Raw genomic sequence first — 19772 nt, 5'->3', positions numbered from 1 at the left:
CCCTTGAACTTTATATAATAGAATGCTTGCAATTAACTTGATAATAGACTCAAGATGAAGTTGTGTAGGTTTTTACTTTAGTTCATTTTATTATCTGATTATTTTAATCACAATTAAAAATACACTACTGTGCAACAAGTTTTATGGCACTAGCACAACCTAACTGTCTGGATGACATGAGCAAACCAGCATGTCAAAGTACATCAGTTTATCCAACATCTCTCTCTTCTGTTTCCAGTTCCAACGTGTCTTTAGGATAAAAGGTGAACATCCAGAGACAGTTTAAGACTGTTTCTCAGGCTCTCTGTTGCAGCTGCAAGTGCACAGCCACTGAATTATTCTCTTACAAGTAGAAAAACAGCCACTGCACAAGCAGGCAGATGACACAAGTTGACTGTCTAAGATATTTCCAGGTGCCAGCTGGATGTCTTGAGCTTAGAAGCTCCCAGAAGACCAATGAAGGTTTCATTCCCTTGAAGCTCAGGCAAACTGCACCAGCAAACCCCAGTTCACCTCTACCTGAAGATACCCCAGATGGATGAGGAACAGACACCATCAGTGGAACAGTTTGTGGCAGTACAGTTAAATGTAGTGGTGACAAGAAGAAAAATAAACAGGTTGACAATCTATATATGGGAAGGAATGTCTTACAACACATAAGCTGCCTGCAGAGTTAGTTCTGACATGTGTCAGATAGATGCTCTATCATAGAGGGTCTTCAGACAGCAAAGAAAACCAAAGACCAAAAGAAAAAAAAATGATAAATTGTGATGGCCAGAGGCAAGGATGTCAAGTTCAACAAAGCCAGCCAGCTAATAAAAATGTCAATGAACTTCTCTATAAGAGAATTAAGAGGGAGTGGCACAGTGTCCACATCAAAGCAAACAGGCAGAGCAGCTCTAGTTCCGATTTAACCAAGATACTGCACTGATGGGAGGGCAGAGACCCAACCTTTCCCTAACCTAAAATGACCTCCCTTAAACAAAAATTAAAAAACACTTCCGAATGAGTAAACTTTAATAATTTAGTCTTCACAGGCTGCTGCCTGAAGAGACATCACTGTCCTTTCTACTCACCTTTAACCAGGTATTTTCAGGTATGTCCTTTATGGTTGTAGACTTGGGGGGAAGTGGGACACACGCTGATCTGCCTGAAAACTGAGCCAGCCCAAGAAAAGGAATCAAACCTGTTCAGTTCCAGCTGGATCAGCTCCCAGACCACGGTACCATGTGGCTGCACAAGCATTACCACTGACAACGTGGAGCTGGGAGTGGGAACACTGATTCCTGAAGCAGCCCACACTTGTGTCAGCTGAAAATAAGGAACTGCATCTCCAAGTGAGATTTTAAATCCATTCAAACTGCTGTAAGAAGCTGGTTTGAGAATTTCAAAGGTATTTCAGCTTAGCTAACATAAACCCAATTTCTAAAACCATGACAACATGGAAGAGTTGCAAAAGAATTTGACCTAATTTTACTTTACCCAAGGTGGTCACACTAACACAGAGGCATTTGTTTCATGGAGCATGTACCCAGGGTGTCCAGCCAGAGAACTGCACCAGTTTAATAAATCCAGCACCAATTCACACCCAAGTCACACGAGCACAACTTCCACACACAGATATTCTTGAAGTTAACACAGAATAAGCCAAGCACCAACCACAACAAGAAAGTTGACACAAACCCTGTGTCTAGCAAGGGGGGTACAGCCCTGCCTCCCAGCCAAGACTTCAATTTCTCAAGTGCCTTCCAGTAGGAAGCCTTCATTTTCACACAAATGATGGACAGTCTCTTTTCACACTTGAAATTCAATTAAAAAAGGGCATGCACTTGAGTTTTTGTCCTCCTGCAAGTCTGGTTTATGGGCTTGGGGTTTGCTTCTCTGCAACAGATGAACAGACTTGTCAAATTCCCTGGTGATTTAGAAGAAAATCTTGTAAGGAACATGTAAGAAGAATACAGATTAAATGGGCTTCCTGGCTTGCATCCATGTCCAAATTTCCCAAGTTGTAGATCTCAAAAAGTATCTGTCTGACAAAACTGGTATGACAGGTTATGTAACACACAGACAGAATCACCCGGTGACAGAAAAGCAAAAACATCATCTGCTCTGCTTGGGGACTTGAGGGCTTTCTGCTTAAACTGCAAGGGGCAGTAACAGTAAGAAAAAAAAATAAAAAAGGAAGAAAGGAAGAAGGAATTAAATCACAGAATGTACAGATGGAAAAGAAAAAAATTCCCTGGTATTTTAAATAGCTGACCTCACCCACTGGCAGGTAACTACTGACTTGAGGAGATTTGTCTTTCCAGGAAGAGTGTAATATGCAGCGTTGATTCATTTTGATGTAGATGTTTATAGGTCTGATATGACTTTAAATAACATTAAATTATTGCAGAGGAACATCAAGGAGATAAAATATAACCGCCTAATAAAGTGGATTTTGCAGTCAAATTGCCTTTGCAAGACTGCCCAAAAGGAATGAAAATGGAATAGTAAAATCTGCAACTTTGTTAAATTTGCTATTTGCAGCCTGGGATAAATGAGAGGACAATCTCTTTAAATGAAATATATATGCTTCCTGTTAAATGAAATATATCTGCTTTCACTGTGTGTAGTATAACTGGAGGCACAAAGACAAGAAATAAATCAATGTGGGACTATGCCAGAACAGAAAATTTCAGCTAATGACACACTCGTGGGTTTTCCCCATTCTAAGGGTAAGAAGTTGTGAACTGCTTGAGGATGGATAGGGAAAAGACAGTGCGACTCCCTTACATTTTTACAAAAAATAAAAAAGTTTTCTTTCTCTTTTCCCCATTTTTCTGGATTAAAGAAAGCAGTAATGCTGCATCCAAAGACTTACTGGGTCTCAGGAATCCTGACAAGAAGACTGATCTTTAACCTGGGGCAGGAGCCCTCCGGGGAGGTATTCAGTGTACAAGCATCGATGTCAAGCAAGTCCCTACTGAAATCTTGGTCCATCCTCTCCCCATCCCTACGTTTCCCCCAGGCAGCTGAGTAGCAAGGGACAGGCAAGATAAACTGGAAGATGAGCATAAAAGGAAAACCCAGCAGAAAGCACCGTGCTCTGCACAATAGGAAATGCAGCAAGCTCCACAGTAAAACCTCCAGCAAACAGCCTTCAAATGCCTCTCACTACTTTTTGATCAATAAAACTTCTTTCTTTTTTCCCCAGAAACAATTACAGAGAATTAAATATTTACTTTGTTACTAAAGGAAAAGAAAAGAACTGACTTCCCTGCAGAAGGAGGTCACATCTCATAACCAGAAAAACATTCCTGCCTTTCAAGCTCCACACGGGAAAAACAAATACATCTCTACCACTGATTTGTTGGTTTTTGTGGTTTTTTTTTCTTTTAACCAACACAGCACCGTAGGAATTAGATCTGAGCTTTTCTTTTCTACTTGCACCCTGCTGAACTTGCAGCTGTCACATTTCAAACCCATTTCCTACACTGGTACCTATGGAGCCAGGGACAAACCCATCCACAGAGAAACTTCTCAGCAGCCTTGGCTCTGCTGTGGGCTGTGAGCAACCACGCAGCAATCCCTTGGGAAAAGCTGCAGGAGGAAAGGTGCTGACTTACCTTCTCTGCATACTTGAACTTGACGTAGAACCAACTCGACTTGATCATTGTCTCACCTCCTGCCCTTGTTAAAAGACAAAAAAAAAAGCACCCCGAGCCTATCCTGCTGATGCAAAGCAGCTTGCCAGCTCTCCTTCCCTCAGAGACGGCGACTTTCCGAGGGGAGCACGGTACTTAAGGGCAGCAAAGGGCGTGAAGAAAGCGAGAAAAATTTAAAAACGCAGCAAGCAGCAGCGATGCTTTCCATCCACAGTTGCGGTTTGTCCCCTCCTGCCCTCCCAGCGCTGAGCGAGATCCCGCTCGCTGCAACAGCGCTCGCCGAATGCCTCCGCTCCGCTCTCCTGGCAGCTTGGCTGCCTGACAAGAGAATTCCTCAAATGGACTCGAGCTGCATTCATCACAAATGGCACATGTCAGTAAAGCCAGGAGGCTGGCTCCAACCCTGGCAGCCTCCCAGGACCATGACCTCCCCCAGTGGGATGAATAATGAATTCCAGCACTTCCCTCCAGACACAGATTAACACCTGGCTAAACATTATTCTGACAATGAGCTCGGCCATTCAGAGAACCCTACACCACAGCATTAACCCCTTGCTCTCCCACCGAGCAGGGTGGCAATGCTTTAGAGGCAGTCCCACGATGCCCTCCCCCCATCTAAAGAAAGATTACAGAACTATTTATAGTTTGGAAACAATAAAGCCTCTTAAGCATAAAGCAAATATCTCCTTTCCGATCCCGCAGCTGCAGTAATGCTGCCCTGTAACCAGAGCAAGGCATCAGGACTCAGTTTCTCCTCTGTTCCCCCCCTCTGGCAGCCCATACCCACTTGGTAAGCTTTGATGCTGTCAGGCTAAGGTTTTAAAATAATAGCTGTAAAGACTTCTAAAAAAAAAAACAAACAACCAAGCAAACAAACAAACAAAACCCAGCTACCACTACCAATATGAAACTAATGCATAAAAAGTCTTGGGAATTCTCCCATCAGACCATTTGTTCTTTTGTCCATTCAGAACCACTGCCCAATTCCCTGTCTCTGGTTCAATGAGCCACATTGATTTGGTGCAGCTCGCTGCAAATCTCCCAGCTCCAAGCACCCCACAGAGCAGTGAATATCGAGTTGCAAAGAACAGGATGAATATAATCAGCCTACTGTATTCCCACTGTATACAGAAAGGGCTACACTGGAACAGAGCTATCTGGCCCAGCATCCTGTGTCCAAGCATTTTAAGATGCCCATGGAAACAGCATAAGAAATCTCAAATCCAAAGATGTACCCTATGCAGCACACCTCGTAAGAGAGAATTTGTCACCTGAATTTGTCATGCAAAGAGCTGAATCTCCTTATGCTTCTCTAAGATGCTGAATGAGGTTCAGAATTTCACTGCATGCACCAGGAGAAAGTTGCCTCATTTTGTTGTTTTTAACCAGCTGTCTGGTTATTTAAGTGGGAGTCTCATGGTATCCTAATCCCACAAAAAAAAAAAAAAAAAAAAAAAAGAGAGAGAGAATAATTTGCTCCTCATTTTCAGATCGATTACGTCCTTACAGATTTTTTTGTCTCCCTTATATCACACCTTTTGGGGACTGGAGACTCCCACACTATTTGTTTCTCCTTGCAGGGAACATGCAATGTCTCTGCAGATTCTTTTCTTCATTCTCTGTGCCTTTGCTGGGTTTAAGAATCTTTTTTGTAGACTGAGATGGATGCACACACAGAGATAGAGTGGATGAGACAAATCCTGAGCCCTAGTTTGTCAATATTCCTCACCTAAGAAGTAGTATCAATACTGGAGATAGTATCAGAGCATCATATGAAAGATCTAAGTGAGAGTCTGGCTGGTTGTTCAGTTACCAACAGATGGTTTTAGAACTTAGAACAAACCAAGGCTTACACAAGAGACACAAACACCAGTAATGACTTAGAACTGTCCCCTCATTTCACACACAGAAGGTACAGCTCCAAGCTCTCCACGTGGCATTGCACACTGAGATGCCCCAGCCTGTCCCCAGATGGAGATGAGAGTTCTGGGCAGGTCAACCCCTGCCCAGCCAGGGCATGGAGGGGAGCAAAGCTCTGCTGAGCTGCTGCAGTCACTGCCATCCACTGCCACAGCTGCCAGGAGCTGCTCTCCACTGCAGCCACAGAAAAGCATCCCACCCTTCTTTTAATTCTACATTTCTGTGGGATAAATAAAAGGGTGGTAAAACTCCTCGGCCTTTTTTAGGTCTATGGATATAGGAGAAATCACATTTTGTCACAGATAGGAAAGTCTCCTGCAGGAAACACACATCCAAAGCAAATTAAACCACTGATTTTTACTGACACGTTCTGTTTTCTGCACCTAGGAAGCTGCTTTTTGAAGGAGCAAATGAATAAAAAGGACAGATCTGGCTGTGCTTGAATGGGATCAGGTCAGTGCAAGACCCTCTCTTCCTTCCCATCTGCTGCCCTGCCCAGGGCTCAGCTGTCACTCCAGTCCCTGCAGAGGGACACTCTGCCTGCTGGCACTGCCCAGCATCCACTGCAGACACCAAATGGGAACCACATGGGTGGTGTGGAGAGCAGGATGGACGTGGCCATGCAGACACCTCTCTGTCTTGTACCCAGTGACAGGAAACGTCCACCCTCCACTGACCCAGGAGTCCCCGAGGGGACCTGGGGGCAACATCACAGGGCAGAGCCAGAGGAGAGGCCAACTCTGACACTGAGTACCAAGCACAAAGAGCTGGGGCTCCAAGCAATTACCAGGCCCTGGATGTTTTCCATTGGTTCATTAGCATCTGGCAGGACCTAAAGTTCCAGGGTCACAAAAACACAGAGCTATTATTTTCTCTCAGGAAAAGGCACCATGATGTCCCTCGAGAGCTCTCCTTTTGTAATCAAAGGACAAGTGCAACACGGGGAACAGAGATGCAGAATTTCCAAGCAGCACAGCCCCAGCCTGGCAGAAAGAGCTGAGCATGCCACAGAATTGCTCATTTTTTGCCCCCCCTCCCCCAGATTAGCTTCCACAAACAGCCCCCAGGCAGCAGCAGCAGAACCTGGGTATTTCATGTCATTTGAATGGCTCTTTAGGTTTGCACAGCACATCAAGTACACAACAGTTTAATTTTCCACACTGCATTCATTTTTGCAGTTGGACAAAATATACCATTTATTTCAGACCCTACAGTCTTAACACTTTGTTTGAAATGTATTTGACTTCCATATTTTATCAGAATTATTGCCTGTATGGTGCATCACACAACAGCTTTGCTGCTGTTCTGCCAGTTCATCTTCACTTACTCAGGACATGCTGCCACACAAACAATACCTTGGAGAGGAATCGATCCCTAACTGCTGTAGCATTAACCTCAAAAACTCTGTTAACCCACCACCTTCTCTACCAAACATCCTCTGATAACATGAAATAATGTACTATTCAGACTTTACATGTTTGTACAGCCAAAATCCAGACCTGACCTTCTATACTCCCTTAAAGAGAGCAATATTTTGATAGAAATTTGCAATGCTCCAGGATAAACACCTCTTGATTTATTCAGCAGGCTTTGTCATACTCTAATATACCATTTGGAATGTGAGGCATCTATGAAGGAATGGAGAGAACCTCCTTTGGAACAGACTATTGGTTCTAAGCCTTTTAATACACCCTAATGTATATTTAGGTATCGATCCATGCTCATTTCAATTCCCCCCTGGGGACAAAGTTAACCATACACTGACACAAGCAAACCAAACAGGGAGAAGTACCAACTGGATGTGTAAGTCTCCTGGAAGCAGGGTGTATCACCTCCTCCTTGCTTCCATCAAGGTTGCCAAGTCAGACCAACCTCTTCTCGGTGCCAGGTGGAAGGAAGGAGCCAGGCACTGTTTCTCCTGGTTCAGGCCGCAGCATGAACACTCCAAACAACCCACATGCAAGGGCACATGGTGGAGCCAAGCTACACTGATCCCAGAGTAAGCTAAAGAGCACCAAACCTTATCCCAAGGAACCTCTGTGTGTAGTGAGGCTAAAGCAAGAGGATGTATTTGCAGCAGGGACTGCATCCAAGATTAATTACATCCACTCCTAGTGCCTCAGCACCAAGAGAGCAAAAAGCATCTTTTTCCCCACTGCCATAATGGATTCCATGCTTCCCAACCAACAGAGTGAAGTGGGGGGATGTTGAAAAATGGACATAGACAACAAGCAGAAGGAAAGACAGATTAATAGGAAGATCTCATCTCCAGAAAATGTTTACAGCAATTTTCATAATTAGCCTGGGAAAAGAAAAAGGCAGATTGGGATGGGTATACATTAAAAGATTCAAAATGGTTTTAACAGCTCAGAATGGCTTCTAATGGACCCACCAAAGCACTGATCCCTGGAAGATTTCTGAAGCTGAGAGCAAAGCCTGTGAGAACTACAGAGCAATATGGATCACTGTGAATGGAGAGGCCCCATCTGCCTGCACTTCCCAGCACTTCCCCAGCTTTAAACTTGCAAATACCACCTTCACTTCAGAGCCCCCCTATTTCCTAACAGTATTTCTGTTTAAAAAGTAACCCAGAATTACACCAGCTGTCTCCAGACTCCTTTACACCCTATAAAAGGCTGCCCAGGACATGACAGCAGGGAGGGGGGGTCAGCATGACCCAACCCAAATAAATTGATGGCTGCACCTTAGAAGTGTCACGAAGAGCTACCCAGGCATCCGTGTTGCTGGACATTGCTGAGACACAGAAAGGCCAATGGGGAACTATCATCTTTCAGGCTACCAGAAAGCACTGTGGGATTTGCTGTCTTGTTATTAACATGATAACAATCCCATCTTGTACCTTATAACCCTGCTCTCCCATCAACACCATCTGCTCTTTCATCTCGAGTGCTGCTGAAAATCTCATCACAAACATGCTGCTGTCAATTCCTACTTCTGTGCACGTTTCAAAAAGAAACTCTCTAGGTCACTGGTTTGAACCCAGTGTGGGCTGGCAGTATCTGAGAGCTCTTATGCTTTCAAATCTGATTGGAGCAGGCACAGGAATGAGCTGCATCTTGTGTCCAGTGTATCAAAGTTCCTGGAACTGGCACCATTTCAGACAGACAAGATGCAGGAAGAAGCAGTCCAGGAGACCAAGGCTACCCCTATGGCCTTCCAGCAGCCCTGCTTTATGGAAAGGATTTGGGTTTTTTTACAGTGATTGAGAGGTGCAAGTAACATTTTCCTTGCCTGTTTTAAGACCTACCAAGTCTTACGGCTGCTTTTCCTTGGGAGTAGGATAAAACCTAATGCATAGGTATTAGAGTACAGATTAGCTTGAGAAAAAAACCTGAAACATCACCCCCAGCAAAGTGCCAATCTCAAATGAGTTATATGGTGAGTGATAACCCAGCTGAGGATTGTGGTCTGCTTTCTAGGTGAAATCATGGCTAGGAGGCACAACACAGAAGCCTGAAATGTTCTAAAGACACCTTGAAGGCCAGTCCCTGAGCCTGGCACACAGGAGCCAGGCTGACCACAGCCCCCAGTATGTTACTTCTGCCACACTGAGTTCTCTCAGGTTACAATAAGGAAAGCTCCTGATGTTACATGATCCACATGTAACTCTGCCAGAAGGCAGTGCCACTTGCTTCAGCAATGGGAGGCAAAGGTTGCTTAAAATGCCTTTTTTAAACCCTCCAAAAAAGAAGGTGCAGAAATCTTTAGTTTAAAAAAATTTATAGTAATTACCATCAGGACAAAATGGCTTATAGAATTACAAGATCAGATGATGCATCTCTAAAACCCCACACAACGTTTCTGCATTTTGTTCCCTGGCTTTCTGGTTTCTAGAGCTACAGCAGTATTTGACCAGGGTTTTACTACCTGGAGAAAAGTTCACTTCTGAGAACACACCAGTACATAAAGGTCTTTGAAATGACAATTCTCAAATACAGAAAGCAGTGATTTCTGTGACACTCCATCATTTCATCTCTGCAATACATTACAGAGTTGGCTGAACGTATCTCCCTCATTCACACATGGAACAGGGACAAGAAAGCAACAAATCCAGAGGGAAAAGAGGTAAAGCAATGCATGAAAAAAATACCACCTTTCCGTGCAATGCACGTAGATACATTTAAGCACTGACAATTCCCTTTGAACATAAAAAGGGATTAGATGGCAAGGCACTAATGTTCACAGTTAAATCAAGTCCTATTAAGCAAAATGTGTTCCTCTGAAAATCCATACCAGCACAGATAATGCCTCAGTGCCAACAGCTCCTGCATCTAGCAATGGGTACAGGGTAATTTACACCTCAGCGAGAAGTGCTATAACCTACTTAACACTGACAGAGGCATAAAGCTATGCACAGGGACAGTGATCAAGGACTAATGAAGGAATAACTGTAAAGCCTTTTTCTCCTGGCCATGACATCCTAAAAACCTCATGTGACCCCTGCCACGGGTTTTTGCATGATTCAAACTTCTTCCTGTGTTACATAGAACGAGTACCCCAGCAAGGTTCAGAAAGGAAGTGAAAAACATACCACCAAAACCTCCCCAAACATGGGGTTAGCAGTCCCAGCTCCCCTTCACCCAACAGAAAACACTCTGAAAGGTCCCTATTTCTTCCAGCTACCAGTTCTAGAGTGTTGAATTCTGTGAGAGCTTCCTAGGGAGGTGGATGCTACCTGGCAGTTCCCACACACAACAGTGCATTGGTCACATCCAAGGATGCTTTCTACTCAGCAAGCAGAAAAAGGACCCCAAGTGAACAAGCCTGGAGCCCACAGCCCATCAGCACCCTTGTTTATTCATGTGCATACATACACACATCACTGAAAACCAAGTTCCCTCCATTGCAACTTGCATTGCCATTTGATTTTCAAAGTAATTCTAGTTCTTAGGAAGTTTCCCTTTAAAAACGAGATTTTGTTCTTTAATATTCATTGACTTCTACTTTGCTTCCCACACACAACACATTATTTACTCTACAGTGGCTCGGTGCATCAATTATGGTAATAGTTTGTGAATAACATTTGCATTATGGGAAAAAGAGCCTGGTTATTTAGCACTAGCAGAACCATCCCTCCGGAAAATTGTCACAAACATACGTATCATATGGCTCCACTTAAACAGATCTGTAATTACACTAGTTTATTAAGAAAAGCCAGCTTTTTTTCCCCCCCCCTCTATTTTTTTTTTTCTTAAATTCTCTTTCTGAGAGCAAGTTAGTATCTATATAACCTCTTCCCTTACTCAGACAGCCAAAGGCTAATGACTACCATTCTTATGTTCTCATGGCAGGACTTCATTCTGAGCTGTTAGGGGTGTAATGCATCTTCTGCACTGGTTTACTTTAATGCAGAAAGTGTGGCTCAGTAATTGTGGTGTTTGATTAATGCTCCATTTCAGTCCCTTCGGCTAAATTCCAGGCTCAGTTCAACTACTGTAAGTTCTGATTAACATCTGTATTACATCAGCACCCGCAGTTTATATTCCATGAGCAGAAGGACAGCATTCAAGGCACTGTACATGGAAAGTGAGGCAGTCCTTAGCCAGAGGAACAGGATTGCTGCTAAAATTACACTGGACCTTGGTGTGTTTAAAGTAGCAAGGCATGACACTTCCTCAGTGCTTATGAATACCTGCCTAAAAACTTCTCAACTTCAAGCAGCTGAGAAGAGCTAAGAAATATAACAATGGGAGGGATTGGAGGGGGGGGGGGTTTCACAAAAAAACAGCAACCAAAACCAAACAGAAAAGTGCACAGCTTTGTGTTTTGAGAAGCTGTAATACCAACACCCCCAGGAAGGACTTGATGCCTTTTTTAAGCTCAAAACTGCACAGGTTTTGCAGATAAGCTGTAACATCACTGCACAAGAGGTATTGGAATGTTTTCTAATGTCCACTGTTAGTTCAGGTATATTTGGAGATGTAAACCATGGCTTAAACTTTTCCTAGAGCACTGGAGATTTCCACAGAGCACCTAACTTCTGCCTTCACACATAAGAAATGCACAAAACTGCCCCCTTGGATGAAAAGGGAGAGCAAATTAGAGAGTGATGCCAATATGGGCACTGAGCTCCTAAGGTTCTAAACATGGTTAAAGGAAGCTCTCTGTGCCATGAGATCTCTACATGCAATTCCACAATCAGAGCTAAGCTTAAAAATGCCAAGCACACCATAAAGAGCCTTAAAACAAGTAAACTGCAACTGGAAAGAGTGCTGTAGGCAGTGCAACACAACAGCACCCGAGATTATACACTGAACTCCAGCTGGCAATGCCATGTGCCAGCAGCTCCTCTGCAGGCTGCTGGGCAGAGTGTGGTCCAGGTCAGTAATGAGATAAGATGGTAGATACTATTTAACAGCTCTTTCACTGCCCATGGCTTGGTGATCCCAGGCTGATTCCAAAGTTTCCAGCCAAGAAATCATCCCAATGAGCTGACTCAAAAAGCTGTCAAAGATTACACAGGCTACTGACACTTGTCCTTCAACCAGATGTGAAGAGAAAAAAAAACCCAACTTAATGTTGGACAAGTTTTTGTTTGCTCTACCTCTATAACACCTTCTATCCAGCTTCCCAACACATGGGAGGTACCAGGTTTGGGTGTGTGCAATACCAAACTGACTTTACACCAAGCACAGCACGCTGTGGCTTTTCACTTGCAGTGACTAAACCAAAATGTGTCTTACTTAGGTCCCAACATGGAGGGCAAATCCCTGTAATAAAAGCTTCAGCAATTCCCCAACACACAGAACCAGCAGCTCCTTGGTAGTTCCTCAGGTTTTTGGACATGCTGTAAAGTTTATACTGAGCTGGGAAGTAAACACAGGCAAGTAATTCCTGCTAGTTCTTAGGTAGCAATGTCAGAGAGGGAAGGACTCTTGCAGCATTTTCATACCAGCATTCCAGTCTGTGGCTCTGTACAGTCTTGCTGTACTCTGTACCCACCACAGAAGCTGTGACCATGACAGATTGTACCATGTCCAGCCAGGACAGGGGATCACTTTGAACTTCATGGTAGACATGTTAGTGACTGGATGTGCAAAGAATTAAGAGACAGGAAACATTCAGTCTCACAGCTGACAGGACTGACTTCCAACTTCAATCCAACATACCCAGGACACTAAAAATGCCACATCAGAAAAATCACACCAGAAAAGTCTGTCTGCATCCAGATGGCACTGTGTATTTTGAAATGTCTACTCTAATATACTGTTTCAAGATAGGTGAGGATGGATGTAAAAAACAGAAATAAGTTTTTCTTGTGATATACTTGAAATTCAAGTATTAACAGCAGACAAACCTTTCTTGGGGCACGGCGCTCCCATGTCAAGCAGGTGTTCTCACCAAGGTGCACAAACAGTGCTCCCATTTTGCTGCCTTCAGACTTGGGTAGCCTCGTTCTGTGCTCCTGCTCCAGACTCAGCCAACCTCCTCCTCTGGCCGCTCCAGAGGGAGCTGAGGATGCACTGGGAAGCTCACCTTTTATTGACCCTCCAATCCTGCTCATGCACAGCTGGGGTCAGCCCTAATTGGGCACAGGTGGGCTTAGCACAAGCTCACACCTCCCACCTCGTAATTAGCCACACCTGATTGCCTCATTCCACTACATAATCTGCTTCCAGCAGACAAACCTTCCTTGGGGCAGGGTGCTCTGATGTCAAGGAGGTGTTCTCACCAAGGTGCACACTCAGTGCTCCCATTTTGCTGCCTTCAGACTCCGCCAGCCTCGTCCTGTGCTTCTGCTCCAGACTGAGCTGACCTCCTCCTTTGGCTGCTCCAGAGTGAGCTGAGGGTGTGTTAGGAAGCTCCCCTTTTATTGGCCCCCCAATCCTGCTCATGTGCAGCTGAGGCAAACCCTAATTGGGCACAGGTGGGCTTAACACAGGTGGGCTTTGTAATTAGCACCTGAGTGCCTCAACCATGGGGCTGTGTAGCCATGCTCAGGCCATTTCTCTACACATTCTGCTACAATTAACTTGCACTGAAGCTCTACATCTAACAAAGTACTACCAAAAAACCCCACAGCAACCAATCCTTGCCCCATCCAATCTAGGCAATGGTACCCACCACAGCAATACCAAATCAAACTAAACCTCTTCCCTCTACTTTGGGCAACTAAAAAAGCACAGCATCATATTCACCACAAGACTCAGAAGTGACACTGTCTGTCCTGTCTCAGTAGAAAAGGTGTGCTTGTTTTACAGCAAAGAGAACAGGCAGCTCTTGACAAGTCTGAATCAAAGTGTCTGCAAGGAAAATGGCAAAGGTCAGGCAGATGCTTAGAGCTGGCACTGCAGTGATGTGTCACGAGCTCCCATCTCTGCTGGAAAATGTTCATCTCTCTCTTTGACACACTCTCCCTTGCTACAGGTTTATCTTCCTGATCCTAAGAAAGGCAAGATAAAAATAGACATGTAAAAAGGATGAGGAAAAGAAAGGGGGAAACTCTGTAGAACAGTCCCCTCCCTCATTTTAATTATTGATGCAGACAGCCTAAGCAATCTGTAAGCCATATACATAATGTATTTACTTGAAAATCCTAGCAAATCCACATGGTATTACAGAACAAACTACAAGCTGATCTGGGAGCACTGTCTTAAGAACTGGGTAAGCTGTCTCCATGTACTCAAAAATCTGTTTGACAAACGGAAAGATTAGATTAATGTTAATAATCCTAACATGCTCAGCAGCACTCTTCCTACCCTAGCAACTCAGTTTGGGCGTCCAGGATCTTGTCTTACATCCCCACCAGATACTTTTTTTCAGCACAGACTTCCTTGTTTAGAATGACAAAAGGCAAAACTGGTTTACATTCTTCAGGACCCCCACTTTGATTACATACACCATCAGCAGTGTTTAGGGATCAGGCAGAAAGCACCAGATGTTTTACATCACAAAAAGACGACCTTTTTTTATATTAAGAAAAAAAAAAAAAGTCACTTCTTGAAACAGCTGCCTTCAAGTTTGTGCTAAGGAAGATGGATGGGGGAGCTGGGGAATGAAATGGAGGCAAAGAATCAGACTTCAGCCTGACTTTGGAGAAAAATGTTCTGTCTGCTCAGCTTTGTCATTGACTGGAACCACCTGGACAAGGAATACATTCATTAAAAACAGTGTGCACTGTGCAGCCCAACAGACAGTGTAAGCAGCAGCAGGCAGCAGCATTTTTTATGGGTGGAAATGCAAACTTGTTGCTCACTCCTTGTCTCTCAGTCTCAGTTCCCTCCTGCTCAGTAAGGAAGTGCCAACAGCCAACGCTCTCCACATCCACGTTGCAGAGCACTACATGAGCTTACTGGCTACAACAGCAAAGAGGGAGAAGAGAGGGACCCTTTCTGACCCCTGCAGCACCCTGGAGGTGCCCCAGGCACAGGCTGAGCTTTTGCTCTGGCACCCACAGCCCCGCACGGCCCAGATGGCTGCGAGTCCCCGTGGGGCTGAGCCTGTTTGCAATTTTCTTCTCAACCACCAGTATGAAAACACAAACCTTCAGACAAACGGATCCTTCACTTCCTCCTAGCTGCTTTTAGTGGTTTCTTTAATCTTTTAAGCTTCTGGGTCTAATCCAGCAGCTGCCATCAAAAGTACTTACCCAAGTGCAGGGGAGGGAGGAGGGGAAGGATGGGGTATACCAAATGGTGAGACCCATTTCCTGAGCTGCTTTGTTCTTGCAGACACACAGGGACAGGTGTGTTTGGAAGGTATTTGCTCACAGATCAAAGGTACATGGGTGTGCACACCCCCTGTGATGTCCATTTCACCAAATGATGATCCACCACCAAATAAATGACACACCTGAGCTGGCGTGCTGCTGCACAAGGGTGGGCAAGGAAATGGTGTCTGCTGGAAGGAGCTCATGCATGAACATTATATGAGCAGATGGTTCCCAAGATGATAATTTCTGCTCTTTGTCTGAAACCTGAAAATATTTAGTGTTTTTTCTTCAAGGAAGGCTCCTGGAGTGGGCAAGCATACAGAATGCTTGTTTTCATTACAACAACAGAAAGCACGTTTCAGCTCTCCTGGTAGAAAAGAGCTCAAAATACAGAAACAAAGAGAATCCAGATTTGTTACAATTTCTCTAAAAAACAAAACAAACAAACAAAACAAAACAAAACACCAAACAACAAGACAACAAAAGGACTCTTCTAATTTTGATCACCAGGATCTTGGCATTTCTGTTAGATGCCAGCATCCCCATAAGTGCATAAACACAAGTTAAAGGGGCTGGAGCATGGGAGAGGTACCTGCTGGGCAGATTCTCCACCCCTCCTAGGACAGTGGTTTTGGTTGTGCTACTCCCAAGATACACCACACAAAACCACCCTGATTATGCTGTGAATTTGCTGGTACATCCTTCTCTTTGAGCACAAACCTTGTGCATACTGGTATCTACATTAAGGTTCTAAAAATAGCACGTCCTTCTTACATAAACATGATATAAAGGAATTAGATGACAGCTGACTAAGAATCCCTTTAAAGGCAAAATTCTCTGTGCACCAAATGTTACCAATACTTATAAGCAATGAAGCATTTTTGTATTAACTAAAGAAGACAGAAGAAAGCTTCTAGATCAAGTCACAGTCTGCCTGGAAAAGAAACACATTTCCTCTACACACTGTCTCAATTACTCCTATCCCCACTTATTTATAAGAAAATGGAATTTTACCAAAGGTTTTCTGCTCCAGATAAATATCTGGTAAGAGCACCCTTCCAGGTGGAGGTCCCATAGGAGTACTGGAATTTCCATTGCCATGGAAGATTTTGCCATTCAAAACCAGAGGCTTTAAAATACAGTTTAAAAGAAAACTTGCCTGGAGTTTTCTTGAAGGAAAAGCTTCTAGAATTTCTGGAGTGCCCAGTCTTTTTAAATTACGTGACAGCTGTCCAAATACAAACCAAAGCAGCATTAACTTCCTGCATCTGCAGGCGTTCTGAATAATTCTTCAATGTCTCATAGCTTATCCCTCCTAGCAACAGGATGAAGTTCACCAGAACCAAATCAGCACTGCACAAGAAAGTTAGCATGCAAATCAAGTCTGTGGAAAAAAAAAAAAATAGTTTTTTGCATAACCTGACTAATCCCTCAACATCAGGGTAATATGTGAAGTATTAGCTCAGGATCAGTCTCTCTGCCTATGGTGATACAGGGCTGAGCCCAACACCGAGCTGCCAGGAGGTCCCTGTTGCAGAATGGGAAGGGAATTTAGTAATAAACTGTAGAGACATTCCTTTGAGAAAGCCAACACCAGCCACCCCTGACACTGCTCAGGAGGGGACATGGTGCCATTTGCTGCTGAGGACAGACACAGACTCAGCTGTCTGGACTGGAGTCTGCAAGTCGCCGCTCGTCCCCCCGTGCCACTCGGTGCTTTGGCTCTCAGCTGTAGCTCACAAGGCTCCATTTCACCCCGGGGGTCCCCTCTGGATGTCATTGGTGGTGTGGAGCTTCACAGGACCTGGTGACACACGTGGCTGTCACCCGAGGATGCCCGCAGCACCCCGTGGAGTGTTTAGGAGTGTGTTTTCCCTGGCAGCTGTCACCATGCAACTGAGCTCTGTATTAGAAGTCGGAGCTATGTTGAGGACAGCAGAGAGCTCACAGGTTCAGGTCCTTTTCTGTTGATCCCCAAATCTCACTCCATGTTGCCAGGTAACAGGGGCTGTAGGCAAGGTTTTTTCCCCCCTGCTGATGCACAACCTGCTGCTTGAGGGCTGAGCAGACCCAAAACCTATTCCCATCCTCCAGTTCCTGTTTAACTATTGAGTGGCAGCATCAACAGAGAAGACTGAGGCCACTCCTGACTAAGGGAATGTCCAGGCCATGTCTTGGAAAAACTGATCTGCAAGCTCCTGCAGAGACAAATTAATTCACACAGGTTATTCCCCAGCCCACACACCCTTGCAGACAGGAGAGTGAGACAGACACCATCCTGTCTCCTGGTTTTGGTCCCCCAGAGAGCACCTTCCTCCTCAATGCTCCTCAAAAGACACAAAGCACAGTACACAAATAGTAAGCAACTAAGCAAAAAGCTACACCATCCTCCAAGGGCATGATCCCAGAATGCTCAGTGTTAGGACTCAAGTATCACTCAGTAAAATTAAGAAATGGAAACATGGTTTTTCCAGTCCTTGGCAAGCCACACTGCTGGGTTTCTACTCATCTCCAGAATTTCTAAAATTTTCCCTTTTGCTGAAAATCAATGATATCTACCTTGATTTGTGACTGGTTTTGGAAGATAATCAGAATCAGTTGTTTGCATAAGCCAGACTCTACAGTACCTACAACTTTTAAAATACCTTTTGAGTTTTGCTTCTGCAAGTGTAGAAACCTTGGAAGCTGCAAGCTGTTGTCCTCCACACCTTCACAAAGTCTGTGCCAAGAAAGAAAACTACTTATTTATTGTAGCAAAGCACATACCAACCCTTCAGCTGTAGGTTTTATGCTCGTGCACTATTTTCTGAGGCATATTTTAAAAACCTCTGAAGTTCCTATCTCCTACCCAGGACAGTTGATGCAACAGCAAGCTTCTGTCTAGTCTTTTTCAAAACAGAACACATTTAAATGCAGAAAAAAATGAATCCAGTAAAAGGACTGATGTGTTTCAGCATCACTACTGGCATTAGAGTCTTCTTCAGCCACCCAGCCTCGAAAAGCAGGCAGGCAAAAAGCTCTTTACAAACGACTCTTGTTCCCCCCTGAATGTTTTCATTCATCAGCTTCAGCACTGTTGCAAAGCACATGGGATGGATGACCCAAAGTGATGGGGTAACATCCCCACAGAAGCTGCTGCTAAGAAAAGAAGCATTCACCAGTATTACCACTCAGCAGTCACATTTTCCAAGGAAAAGACAAGGAAGAGAAACAGCAGAGTGTGTAAGCTGGGGCTGCATGACACGCAACTCTGTACAAATTCATCAAGTAATTGGGTTTCAATAATCAGGCTCTTTGTTAAGGACAATGTATTTTGGGCACATCTACACACTTGATCCACAGCACATATTGTATTAAACCAGCCAAGTAGTGAAAGGAATTCTACCAGTTATCTGTGGTGAAGTCCAGTTTGAAAATTACAGAATTGTAGCTCCCCTTAATTTAAGAAAGAAGCAACGAGTCTTCTCACAGGTTATCCAGCAGGACTGCAAAGCTATGGTTGAAGAAAAAAAGCAGCAAGGTGAATTACTGGACCCTAAAGCTAAATTAAAGAAAAGCCTTTTCTGATATAATTTCTCCTGCTTATCTCATTAAGTACTGCTGGGTTTTAGCCAGATAAGAAACATGATCTAGGTCAGTGCTTCTCCACCTTTTTTTCCACTGAAGGACCAAGTTTATTTGCTGGGGGGAAAGAAAAGTACTAAACCATATTATATTCTAAGTTTTCACCTCCATCTGGGAAGAAAAGCCTGGACCTACTGTTTCTTTAAACAGAACCATTATTTTACTAAACAGCAGCCTTATACCTTCATTTATTTTAGTTAGGAAGGGACAGCAAGCAAAGGCACATTGTTACACTTCTTCAGAACTTCTGAGGGCACAGAGAGGGAGGTGGTGTTACTTTCTTTAGAACCAGTTGTTTTGTGAAGCCCTTTGTCACCTTAGAGACCTGAGGCTGAGCAAAGCAACCCCAGCAGAAAACAGACCAGGGATTCAAGAATCTCATGGCTCACAGTCAAGCCAAAGTTCTGCACTGTGCAAAATCTGTGCTATTCACACTTGCTTGGAGTACTGATCCTCTGGGAACACTGTACCATATTCCCTGGAAGATCCGGATGGTTGCCTCAAGTTGATTGTGGATTTGGGCTCAAACAATGAGCAAACAGAAGCAAAGTCATGAGGCTGCAATGACACCTGATCAGGAGGAATGCTGTGATATGGGATGTGTGAAAAGAATGAAGACTGTTTAAAAAACACAGTTAAAAAGCAGAATTATGCCTCACTGTGTACTTACTGAAATACAAATCTATAGGTGGGAAAGCCAGAGGGATCAAGGAAATGAAGGAAATGTTGCAAGGGGTGGGTGGAAAAAACCTGAAGAGTAAACTAGTCAAATACCTTGTTTCCAGCTCCTGTGAACTCCCCCACCAAAGAGCAAAGCAAGGCACCTACAAAGCCAAGCAGCTGCACACAGTGCACAATGGCTTGCAAAAAATCTCCTCCAGCAAAGACAGCACCACATGTATTTTATG

The 19772-nt window shown here is 44.1% G+C and overlaps 1 protein-coding gene across 6 annotated transcripts in view; it reads right to left on the bottom strand.

The window, feature by feature from the left end:
* Positions 1–19772, bottom strand: part of AUTS2 (activator of transcription and developmental regulator AUTS2) — a 758376-nt gene that overhangs the window by 506378 nt on the left and 232226 nt on the right. Inside the window, exon 1 of one of the 6 annotated variants that reach the window (XM_071765458.1) lies at positions 3609–3943. The exons of the other annotated variants lie outside the window; for them this stretch is intronic. Coding sequence (XP_071621559.1) covers positions 3609–3656 — 48 coding nt within the window. The 5' untranslated portion in view covers positions 3657–3943. Of the gene's footprint in view, positions 1–3608; positions 3944–19772 lie in introns of those variants that run through there. 6 annotated transcript variants of the gene reach the window in all.

Source organism: Heliangelus exortis, chromosome 21, assembly GCF_036169615.1.
Source record: "Heliangelus exortis chromosome 21, bHelExo1.hap1, whole genome shotgun sequence".
NCBI lineage: Eukaryota > Metazoa > Chordata > Aves > Apodiformes > Trochilidae > Heliangelus > Heliangelus exortis.
Note: the sequence above shows the minus strand (reverse complement) of the source record. Positions and strands in the feature narration are given on the sequence as shown.